Here is a 14,038-nt window from a genome sequence, read left to right as displayed (position 1 = left end):
TGTGTCTCCTGAGTGCTGAGTGCTGAGGTCACAGGTGTGTGCCTCCTGAGTGCTGAGGTCACAGGTGTGTCATCTGAGTGCTGAGGTCACAGGTGTGTGCCTCCTGAGTGCTGAGGTCACAGGTGTGTGCCTCCTGAGCGCTGAGGTCACAGGTGTGTGTCATCTGAGCGCTGAGGTCACAGGTGTGTGCCTCCTGAGTGCTGAGGTCACAGGTGTGTGTCTCCTGAGTGCTGAGGTCACAGGTGTGTCATCTGAGTGCTGAGGTCACAGGTGTGTGCCTCCTGAGTGCTGAGGTCACAGGTGTGTGTGAGTAATGAGGTCACAGGTGTGTCATCTGAGTGCTGAGGTCACAGGTGTGTGCCTCCTGAGTGCTGAGGTCACAGGTGTGTCATCTGAGCGCTGAGGTCTGGGTGTGTGCCTCCTGAGTGCTGGGAGGTCACAGGTGTGTACCCCTGAGTGCTGAGGTCAGGTGTGTGCCTCCTGAGTGCTGAGGTCACAGGTGTGTACCCCCTGAGTGCTGAGGTCACAGGTGTGTGCCTCCTGAGTGCTGAGGTCACAGGTGTGTGCCTCCTGAGTGCTGAGGTCACAGCTGAGTGCTGAGGTCACAGGTGTGTGCCTCCTGAGTGCTGAGGTCACAGGTGTGTCATCTGAGTGCTGAGGTCACAGGTGTGTGTCTCCTGAGTGCTGAGGTCACAGGTGTGTGTCTCCTGAGTGCTGAGGTCACAAGTGTGTCATCTGAGCGCTGAAGTCACAGGTGTGTGCCTCCTGAGCGCTGAAGTCACAGGTGTGTGCCTCCTGAGTGCTGAGGTCACAGGTGTGTGCCTCCTGAGTAATGAGGTCACAGGTGTGTGTCTCCTGAGTGCTGCGTCACAGGTGTGTCATCTGATGAGGTCACAGGTGTGTGTCTCCTGAGTGCTGAGGTCACAGGTGTGTGTCTCCTGAGTGCTGAGGTGTGTGTCTCCTGAGTGCACAGGTGTGTGTCTCCTGAGTGCTGAGGTCACAGGTGTGTGTCATCTGAGTGCTGAGGTCACAGGTGTGTGTCTCCTGAGCGCTGAAGTCACAGGTGTGTGCCTCCTGAGCGCTGAAGTCACAGGTGTGTGCCTCCTGAGTGCTGAGGTCACAGGTGTGTGCCTCCTGAGTGCTGAGGTCACAGGTGTGTGTCTCCTGAGTGCTGAGGTCACAGGTGTGTCATCTGAGCGCTGAGGTCACAGGTGTGTGTCTCCTGAGTGCTGAGGTCACAGGTGTGTCTCCTGAGTGCTGAGGTCACAGGTGTGTGCCTCCTGAGCGCTGAGGTCACAGGTGTGTGCCTCCTGAGTGCTGAGGTCACAGGTGTGTGCCTCCTGAGTGCTGAGGTCACAGGTGTGTGTCTCCTGGGTGCTGAGGTCACAGGTGTGTTCACCATGCCCTGCACAGTCACACCTGGTGCTTGTATTATAAGAGTGTGAGTGTGTCATCATGCCAGTCTAAAATTTTACGACCTCAAAGCTCTTTCATAGTGCCTGCATTTGTTCATCCAGGAGGCACTTACTGTGTGCCTGCTGTGTAGCAGGTAACTGAGGCAGGGTAGGCTTCACTGAGCCTGCAAAGTCTACATTTTAATGAGACAGGGTTAAGGTATAGGAAATCAATAGGCGTTTCAGACCCTCAGGAGTTTGATGAAGATATGAAATTAGGTTAGTGGTATTTCAGTTGAGGAGCCAAAGTTCAGGGGGATTGGAGCTCAGTATCTCCCGGGAGAGCCCAGGCTTGGTGCAGGACACACAGACAAGGCACCAGGCTGTGTTGTGAGCAACTTTCGAGAGAAAGGAACCTGTCTAGGCCTGGGTTCTGGCTGTTAGGTGTGGGCTATTGGACTTTGAAAGGAAAAGGCAGGCCATTGGTCTTAGGTGATAGTGGTGGAATATGTTGGGGCTTTCAGGTGATGCTTGAAGGTGGTGAAGGGAAAAACCCATGGGTCCCAGGACATTCTAGGGGATAGGCTGGATTCCCAGGAGATGCTGGGGCCAGGTCAGGGGCCCCAGGCCATGCAGTTTGTGTTTGAGTCGCTGGAGTCAGGTCAGGTTTGCCGAGGAGACCCACAAGCCAGAGGCAGTGACCTGTGTGAGTTGGGAAGTGAGTCTGCAGGCTGTTTTTATTCAACTCTGATGATCATCCATGCACTGGAAATGCAGCCGAGAAGATAGCGGCAGTGAGGGGGAGCGGGGCTGGTGGAATTAGGACTGAGAGGGAGGCACAGGGGAACCATGTGCTGGGCAGGAGGGCATCTTGGTGGCATGGTCATGTGAACACCCGTTCTTCGCTTTGCAGCCCGTGTTCCACGTCATGGGCTTCTCTGTCACTGGGAGAGTCTTGAATGGACCTGATGGAGAAGGTGTCCCGGAGGCTGTGGTCACACTGAACAATCAGATTAAAGGTGGGCAGGCATGCACGATGGTCCCGAGTGCTCGAAAGGCTTGTTTTGCCTCACGGAATGATAGAGACACAGGGACAAGCTCAGAGGCCTTAAAAGCCTCTGTGTCCTTACGTACCTGTTGGGTGCGAGCTTTTGCAGCTCATCTTTTGTTCACGTGCTTTGGTTTCACAGTCAGAACGAAAGCTGATGGCTCTTTTCGCCTGGAGAACATAACGACAGGGACATACACCATCCATGCCCAGAAGGAGCACCTCTACTTTGACATGGTCACCATCAAAATTGCACCCAACACCCCACAGCTGGCTGACCTCATCGCTACAGGGTGAGTATGCCGTCCAGGCAGGGTTTGTATTGCTGTGATGGAACCCCATGACCAAGCTGGGGAGGAAAGGGTTGACTTGGCTAACACATTGCAGTGCATCACTGAGTAGTGGAGGCAGGAACTGAAGCAGAGGCCATGGAGGGCCGCTGACTGGCTCGATCAGCTTCCTTTCTTACACAACTCTGGACCTAGGTGGTGGATGTGCCCTCAGTGATCGGGGATCTTAATCAGTCAATCAAGAAAATGAACCACAGGCTTGCCTATAGGCCATTCTTGTGGCATTTCCTCAGTTGAGGACCCCAGCATGTGTCAGGTTGACATAAAACTCACCAGCCCATGGGTAGGCCCCAGCTCCTTTTGGCAGCAGTGGAGAAAAAAAATAAGCTTTGGTCTGACTGTTTCTGCCCAGGATTCACGTTGAGACAGCTGTGAGCGTTGGGCTGGCTTTCTTTTGGAAAGATGAATGGTGACCCTTGACAGCTGCAGGCACGTTTGTGTTGGACACAAAATTGTTTTCTCTTGCTTTCAAGCTAAAACGGGTTTGTTAAAGTAGAAAGAAAAGGGGTATGAGCATGGTGAGGGTGTTTTCTGCCAGGCCTGGAGACTTGAACTTGATGCCTGGGGGCCATGGGCTGAAAGATGAGAACAGACTCAGACAGGTTGTCCCAGACGTCCACATGTGTACAAACATAGTAAATAAACATGTTTGTCTGTCTATCTGTCCTATCTGTCTATCTATATTAGCAAAACATCTTCGAAGTTAGCCCTCCCTGTGAGTACTTTCCTTTTCTGACCCTGGAGGGCTTTGTGGGGTGCACCGATGGTGGATGGTGGATGTGCTGGGAGGCGTTTCTGGTCATTGTCAGAGTTCATCACTTAGTCACTGATACGCACATCAAGGACAGAACGGACAGACATTTAGGGGCTCAGCCTGTGAGAGGTGGTGCTCTGGACAGGTGTCACATGACCACTAGGCGGCCACATTCTCCCAGAGGTTTGGATCTGTGCACATCCTGATGACTGGCACATAGGTGGCTAGAACGGAATGCCAGCATTGCAGGGCTGGACGGGGGAGCCTAGGCAGCGAGTGACAAGGTGGTCACCAACACCAAAGCTAGGGAGTGGAGCCCCAGCAGGCTCAGTCTGCCCAGCCACCAGCAATCTGCTGTGACCAGTCAGCTTAAAAAGATCAGGAGGCAAGTCATCCTTAGAAGATAATCCTCAGGTTCCAGTCCTTTTCCTCTCCCTCTACTTGTGAGGTGGGAAATCCATGCTAGATAAGCAAGCAGCTGAACCGTTGAGCTGCCTGTGGACTCCCATGTGTGGTTCTATGCAGATGCTTGGCTGAGGCACTGTGCCGGGGGCTACCGAGGTAACAGGCAGTCGAGCCAAACAGTGAGGACAGGGCCATCAGCCCCTGGGAGGATGGCAGAAGAAAGAGGCCCGAAAGTTTGAATTGTGCCAGGAAGAGATTGGGAGCTCTGAGAAGACCTTAGGTAGTTTTGGGTGGGGGTGGTAGCTCTGAGGCCTGCGCCCAGGGGTGGGGCGGGGTGGGGAGGTCAAGAGGGGACCTCTGGCTGGTCCGTAGTGGGAGTCTTTGACTTGCTGCTTAGGCTTGGTGGTGGTCATGGCCGGGAGCGCAGAGACAGAAGATTAGACAGCTCTGTAGGCAAAGGCCTTCTCCATGGCTCCCCACTGCACATCCCAATGAAAAGAGGCAGCCGTGGTTTTAAGACATTTATTGTCATGGTGGAAAGTGGACATGTAGAACCATACCCCTCTTCCCAGGGTGGGCCTGAGATTAAATACCTTTTGCAGGGAGGAGAGTCTGGGAAGGAAAGCTTATTGGCTAAGCCTCCAGGCCTGTAGGTACCTCATTAGTATGGAGATCTGTCTTGAGCCTATGTGACCACAGGTCACGTCTCTACATGTAGAGGTGCTTGGAGTGTTGCCCTTACGTGATTGATGGCCACAAATCTATGGGGAACAGTGGCTAGTGTTAGGGGCCTGGTGCCTGGGAATTGGGTGGAACTCCTACGTCTTTTCAGGGTCTCTAGTCTTAGCTCAACCAGGAACCAGGCTACCCTTCACGGTCCCACAGGGGACTGCTAGAAGGAGCTGAGCCAGGCTGGCCAGAGGCTGCTGCTGAGGTGAGAAAGCCTTTGACCTTGTACCTGTGGTGCAGGAACCGTCTTGCCCACTCAGACCTTTTGTTCAGCAAGATGTGGTAGAGATGTGGCATTTAAATTCTTATTTTTCTTTCTGGCTGCTGGTGGATGAGTAGGAATTGGTGAGAAGCCAGGTGTTGGCAGAGGTGTGATAGGAGCCTGGGGAAGTGATCTGGAGAGATGAGTGGGGGGTGCCTTAGATCTGGGGGCTGGCAGGAGAGGAGAGGGGAAGCAGACGGATTTGGTGAGTGATTGAACGCAGAAAGTCAGTTAGTGAGTAGTGCCAGGCCCCAGCCTCTCGGTTCAACAACTGGGGTGTGTGTGTGTGTGTGTGTGTGTCTGTCTGTCTGTCTGTCTGATAATTTCCTTATTTAAAGTGTAGTATTTGAACCAAAGGTAAGAAAAAACAGCAGTTTGAACATCTTTGGAAGGGTTTGTTATTTTTGGAGGGATCCAGGGACCAATTTTCATTTATTTTTGGATAATGTTGGGGAATCCAACCTTGGGGTTCTTATCTTTTTTATTTATTTTAAAATTATTTATAAAAACATACTTTTAAAATACTTAACATTTATATATGCGTGAGTGTATCATGCCTGCATGTGTGTCTGTCTATACACCACGTTTGTGCCGGGCCCTCAGAGGCCAAAAGAGGGCATCTACCCCCTGGAACTGAAGTTGCAAACAGTTGTGAACTGCCCTGTGGGTGTCAGGAATTGAACCCAGGTTCTCTGCAAGAGCAGTTAAGTGCTCTTAACTGCTGAGCCATCTCCCCGGCCCCTATTCTATTTTTAAAATTTTATTACATTTACTCATTTATGCATGAGTCAGTCTCTCTCCCTCTACCACACCTCCTGTGCGTGCGTGTGTGTGTGTGTGTGTGTGTGTGTGTGTGTGTGTGTGTGTGTGTGTACGCATGTATGCACATATAAATGGTGCCCATAGAAGCCAGAAAAGGGTACCAGGTCTCCCGGAGTTAGACTTGAATGAAAGCAGAGACATGACCACTCCTATGTTTGGTTGAATGGAAGGGTTTATGTAGATATGAGGGAGAGAACAGGCATCTGGAAGAGTCTGGGCTGAACATAGCTGGCAGAGTAGATCAGGCCATGGTGCGGAAGAGGGAGAGAAGAAAGAATAGAGAGGGGCCAAAGAACCAAGAGAGCTGTGGGCTCTCATCTAACCAAATGGCTGGGTTATATTGGAAAGATAAGTGGGGGTTCAGAGGAGCCAAAGAGGTTCAGGGTAGGGAAGTGGGGAGTGCTGAGAGGGGCCAGGACTTTGGAATAGCTGGGAGAGCCTGGTAGCCAGCACCTGCCTTGATACAGTAATTGGCACCTCAGCCATTTGTCCTGAGTTTTTTTGGGACCAAGAGGAGTTTCAGGGTGTCCGTCCTCTACCCGGTAGTATGTGCTCTTAACCACCGAGCATCTCCCAGCTCTGAAACCATTCCTTTATCTCTTCCCCAATTGTCTAGCTGGGACACACATGCTTCTCCAGCATTTAGTCCAGCCCATGACTGTCAGAGGAGAAAGTTCTTCTGTATCATTCTGTCTGAAGCAGCAGGGCCTGCTGTGTGTTTCTTGGAGGGACTGTTCATCCAGAAGCTGGAATCCAAGTTACTTCCATCTGTAGGGTTCTTCCGCCTTTGTGAGAGGCTCCGCCTTTGTGAGAGGCTCCGCCTTTGTGAGAGGCATTCGTGGCGCTCAGCTCTAAGGGGTTCAGTTCCAACTTTGCATTTGGTCTTACCACACATGGCACCTAACCATAAACAGGGAAGACTTTTGGGTAGTTTTATGGTCTATGAATGGCACCATTTTGCAGACAGCTGACAGCTCTTTCTTTTTGAGAGTTAGCCCAAGTTACCGTAGTGATTCGATTACCTGAAACGTTTTTATTACCTGCAGATTTCCTGCAAGTGGCTTCTGCAGCATTGGGGAGGGAGTGGGGGGCGTATGCTACCCAGTGCACCCACAGCCCTGCTCTGGGCCCAGGCGCAGACTTTTGCAGGTGCTTCTCTAAAGTGAATGTCACAAAGTCTGCAGTGGGTACAAAGGGCCCTTGTCTCAGCTTGCTGGGAGCCTGCCCTGCTGCGTTTGAGTCCTGCTGGAATGACCAGTTTTTCCTTACAGGTTCAGCATCTGTGGTCAGATATCCATCATCCGCTCCCCCGACACCATCAAGCAGATGAATAAATACAAAGTGGTCCTGTCCTCTCAAGACAAGGACAAGGCTTTGGTCACTGTGGAGACGGATGCCCATGGATCATTTTGCTTTAAAGCAAAACCAGGGATCTACAAAGTCCAGGTCTGTGAAGTGTTTGGTTTAAAGTGTCTGAAGGCTGGGAAGGTGGCTTGGGCAATAGAATGACTGCTGATAAAGGTCTTTCGTTCCCACAGTCCATATAAAAACCCAGGTGTGCTGGCCGGAGCCTGTCATTCTGCTGAGGAGGCAGGGATAGGCTGATCCCTGGGTTCACTGGCCGGCCAGGCTTCCTTACTGGAGTAAGCTCCAGGCCAGTGAGAGATTCTGTCTAGAAGACCAAGCTAGATGGCTTCTGAGCAAACAACACCCAAGGTGATCTCTGGTCTCCACACACTAGCACACCCACCCCCAAACTGAAAAAGCAAGGGTTTTCCAGAGTGTTAGGAGCATTAGTGGGGCACAAGAAGGAGCCTTTCATCTCCTGGCTCCTGATGTCGAGCCGTTCTCATTCCTGCCTGTGGATGCTGTGAACAGACAGAGGCCTATTTGTCCTCACTGGGTGCGTGTGCAGGGTGAGGAGTGAGCTTAGGCCCTCTTGTACCTTCCCGGGCTCTGGCTGCTCTAGAACGTCCATGAGGCTGAGAACAGAGCAAAGCTGGCTCCTCAAGCAGCTGAGAACGTCACAGTGCCAGTGTCTGAGAGCCTGTCCATAGAGAGTTTCCCCTCCCCAACTCCAGGACAGCTAACAGCCCTGGGAGCCCGCCCAATCAGGCAGAGAGGCAGGGCAGCCCCCGGACTGGAATTTCCCCACCAGGGATTCAGCCTGGGCATAGCTGGGCTAAGCGACAGTACAACCAGAGGTTTGCCCCTGTCCACTTCTGGTGCAGCAGCCCTGTCCACTTGGGAAAGACCGCATATCTGTAGCTAGCAGGGCTTGCCAGTCAAATCAGCCCTGCTCCCAGCTCCCTCCCTAGGGAGGGAGACCTAGGGGTGTTCACTAAGCCTGGGTCTTCTAGAGTGGGTCCTTCCTTCTGTAGGAACAAGTGGAGATGGACTATGATAACAGGTGCCATTGTTAGTCACTGACACCCTTCTGAGATTCTGTGAGAAGATTGGAGTTGGGCAGTTCCTTACTGGGAGTAAAACAGGGGACGTTTGTCCCCTTCCGCATCCTTCTCTGAGCTTGGGAAAAGCACACACACAGCAAAAGGAGCCAAGTGTGATGGCACACACCTGCAGTCCCAGCACTGGGGAGGCTGAAACAGGAGGAATGCGAATTTCAGGCTAGCCTGGGCTCAATAGTCTCTGTCTTAAAGTAACACACAGGACAGTAAGTACAGGCTGGGGAGACGGCTCAGTGGTTAAGAGCACTGACTGCTCTTCCAGAGGTCCTGAGTTCAATTCCCAGGAACCAGATGGTGGCTCACAACCATCTGTAATGAGACCTGATGCCCTCTTCCGGTGTGTCTGAGGAGAGTGACAGTGTAAATAAGTAAAATCTTTAAAAAAGAAAAGAAAAGTACGTGGAAAAAGAGAATGAGTCAAATCTACAGGTGCCTCTGGGGGACATCAGACACAGCCTCTCTCTGTGAGACTTGGTTTCACACAGCCCGGGTTGACTTGGACCTTGGGTGTTCCTTGTGCCTCAGCCTCCTGAGTGTGAGATTAGAGGCTGATGCTGCTTTGCCTGGCTAGGACTGTGGTACTATAAAATATTACTTCTTATGTTTGCTGTGACTACACGTCTCGGCTGGAAGCGAACCTTCACCCTTCACTGTCTGCTTAGGTTGAGGCCCAGATGAAGCTTCTAGTACCTCATAGGCCATGGGAGAGCTGCTCCCTGCAAGCTCGATACAGCAGTTCTCAACCTGTGGGTCGAGACCCCTTTGGGGGCTTGAATGACCCTCTCACGTGGGTCACCTAAGACCACTGGGAAACACAGATACTTACACTGACTCATAACAGCAGCAGAATTACAGTTATGGAGTAGCAGCGAGAATAATGTTGCGGCTGGGATGACCACAGCATGAGGAACTGTGTTAAAGGGCCACAGCCTTGGGAAGGCTGCGAAGCACCGCTCCAGCGTCTCGTGTGCTCACAGGTGGTGGTGCCCGAGGCTGAGACCAGAGCCGGGCTGATGCTGAAGCCACAGACGTTCCCCATCACTGTGACTAACAAGCCCGTGATGGATGTGGCCTTCGTGCAGTTTTTGGCGTCTGTTTCCGGAAAAGTCTCCTGTCTGGGTAACGTATCAACTGCAAGCGAGAGCCTCCAGTCCAGAGTGGGCAGTGGGAGGAGCTGGGAAGAGGCGTTTCTGAATGGGGTGGAGGTAAAGGGTGGTCTGTCCCATCCTGTCTTGGTACAGGGTCTGCAGGGGCTGAGCAGAGGCATAGGGTGGGAGCCTGATTCCCTGTCAGAATGTCATTGTGTGGGGCTGACCACAGCCTTGGTGCTGGGAACTGAGTCTCTCACTGCACTGACCGTGAGGAAGCGGCCTCCCGGGCTTGATGCTCAGGCTAAGCACTCAGGAGCCTGTCAGGGTTTGTGATGGCAGTCATGTGAGGTCCTCTGGTCTCTCCTCTACAGACACCTGCGGTGACCTGTTGGTGACCCTGCAGTCCCTGAGCCGCCAGGGCGAGAAGCGCAGCCTCCAGCTCTCTGGCAAGGTCAACTCCATGACTTTCACCTTTGACAAAGTTCTGCCTGGGAAATACAAAAGTAAGATGGGGCTTGATACTGTCGCGAGCTATCCCGAGCCTGCTACCCTTCGTGCTTACTGTAGGCCTTTCCTAGGGAGCTCTGTCCCGGAACCTTGGCCTGCCAAGTTAGATCCCTTTGTCACAAAGGTCCCACTCTGCATCTGCTCTGGGAGGGTGCCCTGACGTAAACTGTTTTATTTCTAAATGCCAGAAAGAGTATGGTAGTTCTGCTCTCAGGTCTAGCTAGAGTGACGTTGGCCAGTCATTCTTTCTCCTCCCCCTATTGCTGCCACACCTGTGAAATGATCCAATAGCCTTTCTCCAGGAGGCCCTAAGAATGGAGGCACAGGGCCTGGTCGGCAGGGTGGTACCCCACTCTGGTGCAGCTCTTGCCTTTTGGAGGAACAGCTTGCGACTGGTGGCAGGGACTAGACTCCTACCTAGTGGAAAGCAGACTCCTGTCTCTGGGGCTTGTGTTTTTCTGTCTCAGAAAGCTGGCACTCCATTCAGAGCACCAGCTGCCTGTTTATAGTTTCGCAGAGTCCTGCCATGCCCGTGTACACATCCTGACTGTTGCTCCTCACAGCTCCCTGGCAGCGTCCAGAAGCCCAGATCTGCAAAGCTGACTGGAAGCTGGGTGCCAGGGAGGCTGCAGAGGGAGAATCTCTCGAGCCAAGGAGTCCGATGTCTGCCAAGGCAGCATTTCAAAACAACAACAACAAAAATCAGACGAACAGTTAAAATAATTACAAAAAGTCCAGCAGCCCCAGGATATATTGTAACCTGGCATCTTCTGCCTAGACGGATTTCTCTATTGGTGGTGACAGTGACCACTGGTGTCAGTTTTTCTTTGGCGGTGACCTGTCCTGAACACTGCTGCCTGCTTAAGTATTTTTATGGAAAGTGCATTTTCTTTTTAGACTGCCCAGGCATTGAACTCTCAATCCTTGTACCTCGGCCTTCAGAGTGCTGGGTTAAAAGTGCACACTCCCGTGTTCAGCACGTGCACTCCTCTGCAGCTAGCTGGCAGGTCCCTGCTTGCTCGTGCTGCCGCGAGGCACACCTCCTTGTGTTGGCTTTGCAGTAAGCATCATGCACGAGGACTGGTGCTGGAGGAACAAGAGCTTGGAAGTGGAAGTGCTGGAGGACGACGTGTCTGCCGTGGAGTTCAGGCAGACCGGCTACATGCTGCGCTGTGCACTGTCACACGCCATCACTCTGGTATGTGCTGCTTCTGAAGCACTCAGAGAGAGTGCCCAGCGGGGCCTGCCTGACAGCTCAGCTCAGGAGGGAGCTTGCTACCAAGCTTGCTGACCCACACAATGAAAGAAAAGACCAAGTCCTGCAAGTTACCCTCTGACCTACACATATATGCAGTACACACACACGCATGCACGCACACGCACGCACGCACGCATGCACGCACGCAAATACATGGCTTATAGCAATTGCCAGAGCCTGGCACAGCAAGAGTTTGAAATGACAGTTAAGCCAAGTTCCCTTTTCTACCCTGAGTTCCCACCTGCCAGGGAAGGCATCCTCATGCTTGCAGTGTTACAGGCCCTCCTCAGCCGGTGGGCGGCTGGGCAGCTCTGGCGCGGTGCGGTGCGGTGCGGTGCGGTGCGGTGCGGTGCGGTGCGGTGCGGTGCGGTGCGGTGCGGTGCGGTGCGGTGCGGTGCTGCTGGAGCAAAGCTCCGCTGTGTTTTCCTGCAGGGTAGGGATCACAGCGCCTGCTTCTCGGGCTGTGGGGAGGCCCAGCAGGCTGTGCTGTATTTAACGTTTCCTTGCTGTGCCCCAGATGCTGTTTCTTGGTGCAGCTGAGTTCCCCAGGCTGCTTCTTGTGGGCAGAGCTCACTCTCGCACTTATCTTCTTGTTTTACTCTTATTTTCTTTTTGCAGTTCTGGGGACTAAACCCAGGGTTTCAGACATACTGGGCAGACACTTACTGCTAAGTTGTATTCCTGGTCCTTAAACCATTTTTAAAGTTACTATTTTATTTATTTATTTATTTATTTTATTTATTGTTTTTGAGATTAGCTTTCTGTATTATGTAGCCCTGATTGTCCTGGAACTCACCATGTAGACCACCAGGCTGACCTCAAACTTACAGATCCAAATGCCTAGCTCTCTCTCTTTTTTTTTTTTCCCCCAGAACCGAGGACCGAACCCAGGGTCCTGCGCTTGCTTGGCAAGTGCTCTACTACTGAGCTAAATCCCCAACCCCATGCCTGGCTCTCTTAAAGATGACAGTACCACGGCCAGACCAGCCTAGATTATTGTCATTTTCTTTTGTGTATATGGGTGTTCTGCCTATGTGTGTCTGTATTGCCTGTGTGCTGTGTTCCTGGAAGCCAGAAGTGGGCATGGATCCCCCTAGGGCTGGAGTTACAAATGGCTGTGAGTCTCCATGTAAGGATCAGAACCAGGCTCTCCGGACGAGCAGCCAGGGTTCCTAACTGCTCAGCCATCTCTCCAGCCCCACCTTTTTACTTTCTATTTTTGAGACTGAGTTTTGCTGAGTTGCCCAGGTCGACCTTGCACTTTCTGTCGCCCTGTTTCCTTCCCATGTCAGTGGAATGTAGGCCAGTGCCTGTCTGCTTGTTCACGGTCACAAGGGCTTCAGGGACAGGATTATCGCTGTAGTTTTCTTAGGGGCAGTAGCAAATGTCACTGTTGGATCCCAGCAGAGGGCTGGGCAAATGGCAGCAAGGTGGCTGCTTGTGACACTGTTGGACCTGAGCTGGTGTCTCCAAGGCCAGGCACCTGCCTCAGCTGCTACGAACCCTAAGGTCCCGTGTTATCCCAGGGGCGGGTTGCTGTACCATCAAGAATAAGCTTACAGCATTCCTCTCCCTAAGCCCTGTAGTACATTTCTGCTGTCTCTAGGTTAAAATCTGAATTGTGTAAGGGAGGTGGACAAGGACGCAGTTCACCAAGTCCTGCCTTACCTCCTTGTCCCCTGGCCCCAGCATCTAGCTGAACAGGCCGTCTCTGTGGTTGCTGGCCTTTCACGGGTGTCTCCCTCTGCCCGAGAGCTGAGCTTTCCGAAGACATGTATGTTGTTATTTTTCTCTCACCATGGAGGCCTCAGCTACCATTCCTTCCCAAGATGGTGGCTCCGAGGTCAGGCCCAGAGCTTGGGAACTCTTCTTCATGCCTGGTAGCCACTCTGCCCATTGCCTTCGTGTCTCTGCTTTATCTCCTGTCTGAAACCACTGATTTCCCAAGGTCACCCACCCTCCCCTCCCCAAGGGCCCTGACCTGCATCTGTCCCCTAACAACCACTTTATAAACAGGAGCTGACTGAATGCAAATCGCCCATTTCAGTCATAAGCTTTTGAAGGTTTGCAGTTTTCTTGCCGCACCGAATAGTGTAAATGACTAATGGGCCAACATAATGGCTGGTTCAGAAGCAGTATTTTTTTTTTTTTTTAAATGTAGGAGTTGCCGTGTCTGTATGTACACCTGAATGCCAGAAGAGGGCATCAGATCCCATTACAGATGGTTGTGAGCCACCATGTGAAAATTGAACTCAGGACCTCTGAAAGAGCAGCCAGCGCTCTCAACCGCTGAGCCATCTGAGCCATCTCTCCAGCCCCACGGAAATATTCTTAATCATTGTAGTGTCTTTCTCCATAAGTCACCATGTTGCCTTTGACCCCACAGGAGTTTCATCAGGATGGAAATGGCCCTGAAAACGTGGGGATTTACAATCTCTCCAGGGGAGTCAACCGCTTCTGCCTGTCCAAGCCCGGTGAGCCTGGGAGGCGGGCGTGTGGTCCCAGCATGGGCCTGAGGGTTAGAGACCCTGTGTCCTTTCACCTTCAGAGATGTTAATGAGGTTGCTGGCCACTGGCCTGCCCTTCAGCGGTGTCCTGCCTTGCCTCTAGTCCTCCACAGCCTCTCTCTAGCTCTACGGAGGTATAGTTTACACAGGGTGAAGCCCACCTGCTTGGGGGCTCAGTGGTGGAGCGCTAACCTAGTGTGCTCTTAGAGCCTGGGCTTATCCCCAGTCCCACACAGACAACAACGCTCATCCGCTTAAGGTACATGATTGCTAGCAAGCGTCCCAGGTCGTTCCATCATTGGCACAGACCCAGCCCTGGTCGCACCTTAGTTAACTTTTAGTGCCTCGGCCTGATCCCAGCCTCTGGCTTCTTACACTCAGCATAGCTTTGGAACTGAGCCACGCCGTGTGTAACAGTGCTCTGTTCTTTTCCGTTGCTCAGT

The 14,038-nt window shown here is 52.4% G+C and overlaps 1 protein-coding gene across 1 annotated transcript in view; it reads left to right on the top strand.

The window, feature by feature from the left end:
* Positions 1-14,038, top strand: part of LOC116892112 (nodal modulator 1) — a 51,182-nt gene that overhangs the window by 17,027 nt on the left and 20,117 nt on the right. Inside the window, exons 10-16 of the mRNA XM_032893591.1 lie at positions 2,308-2,413; positions 2,585-2,735; positions 7,036-7,210; positions 9,210-9,351; positions 9,695-9,826; positions 10,892-11,028; positions 13,475-13,562. Of these exons, the coding sequence (XP_032749482.1) occupies positions 2,308-2,413; positions 2,585-2,735; positions 7,036-7,210; positions 9,210-9,351; positions 9,695-9,826; positions 10,892-11,028; positions 13,475-13,562 (931 nt within the window). The remainder of the gene's footprint in view (positions 1-2,307; positions 2,414-2,584; positions 2,736-7,035; positions 7,211-9,209; positions 9,352-9,694; positions 9,827-10,891; positions 11,029-13,474; positions 13,563-14,038) is intronic.

Source organism: Rattus rattus, chromosome 2 (genome assembly GCF_011064425.1).
Source record: "Rattus rattus isolate New Zealand chromosome 2, Rrattus_CSIRO_v1, whole genome shotgun sequence".
Lineage (NCBI taxonomy): Eukaryota > Metazoa > Chordata > Mammalia > Rodentia > Muridae > Rattus > Rattus rattus.
Note: the sequence above shows the minus strand (reverse complement) of the source record. Positions and strands in the feature narration are given on the sequence as shown.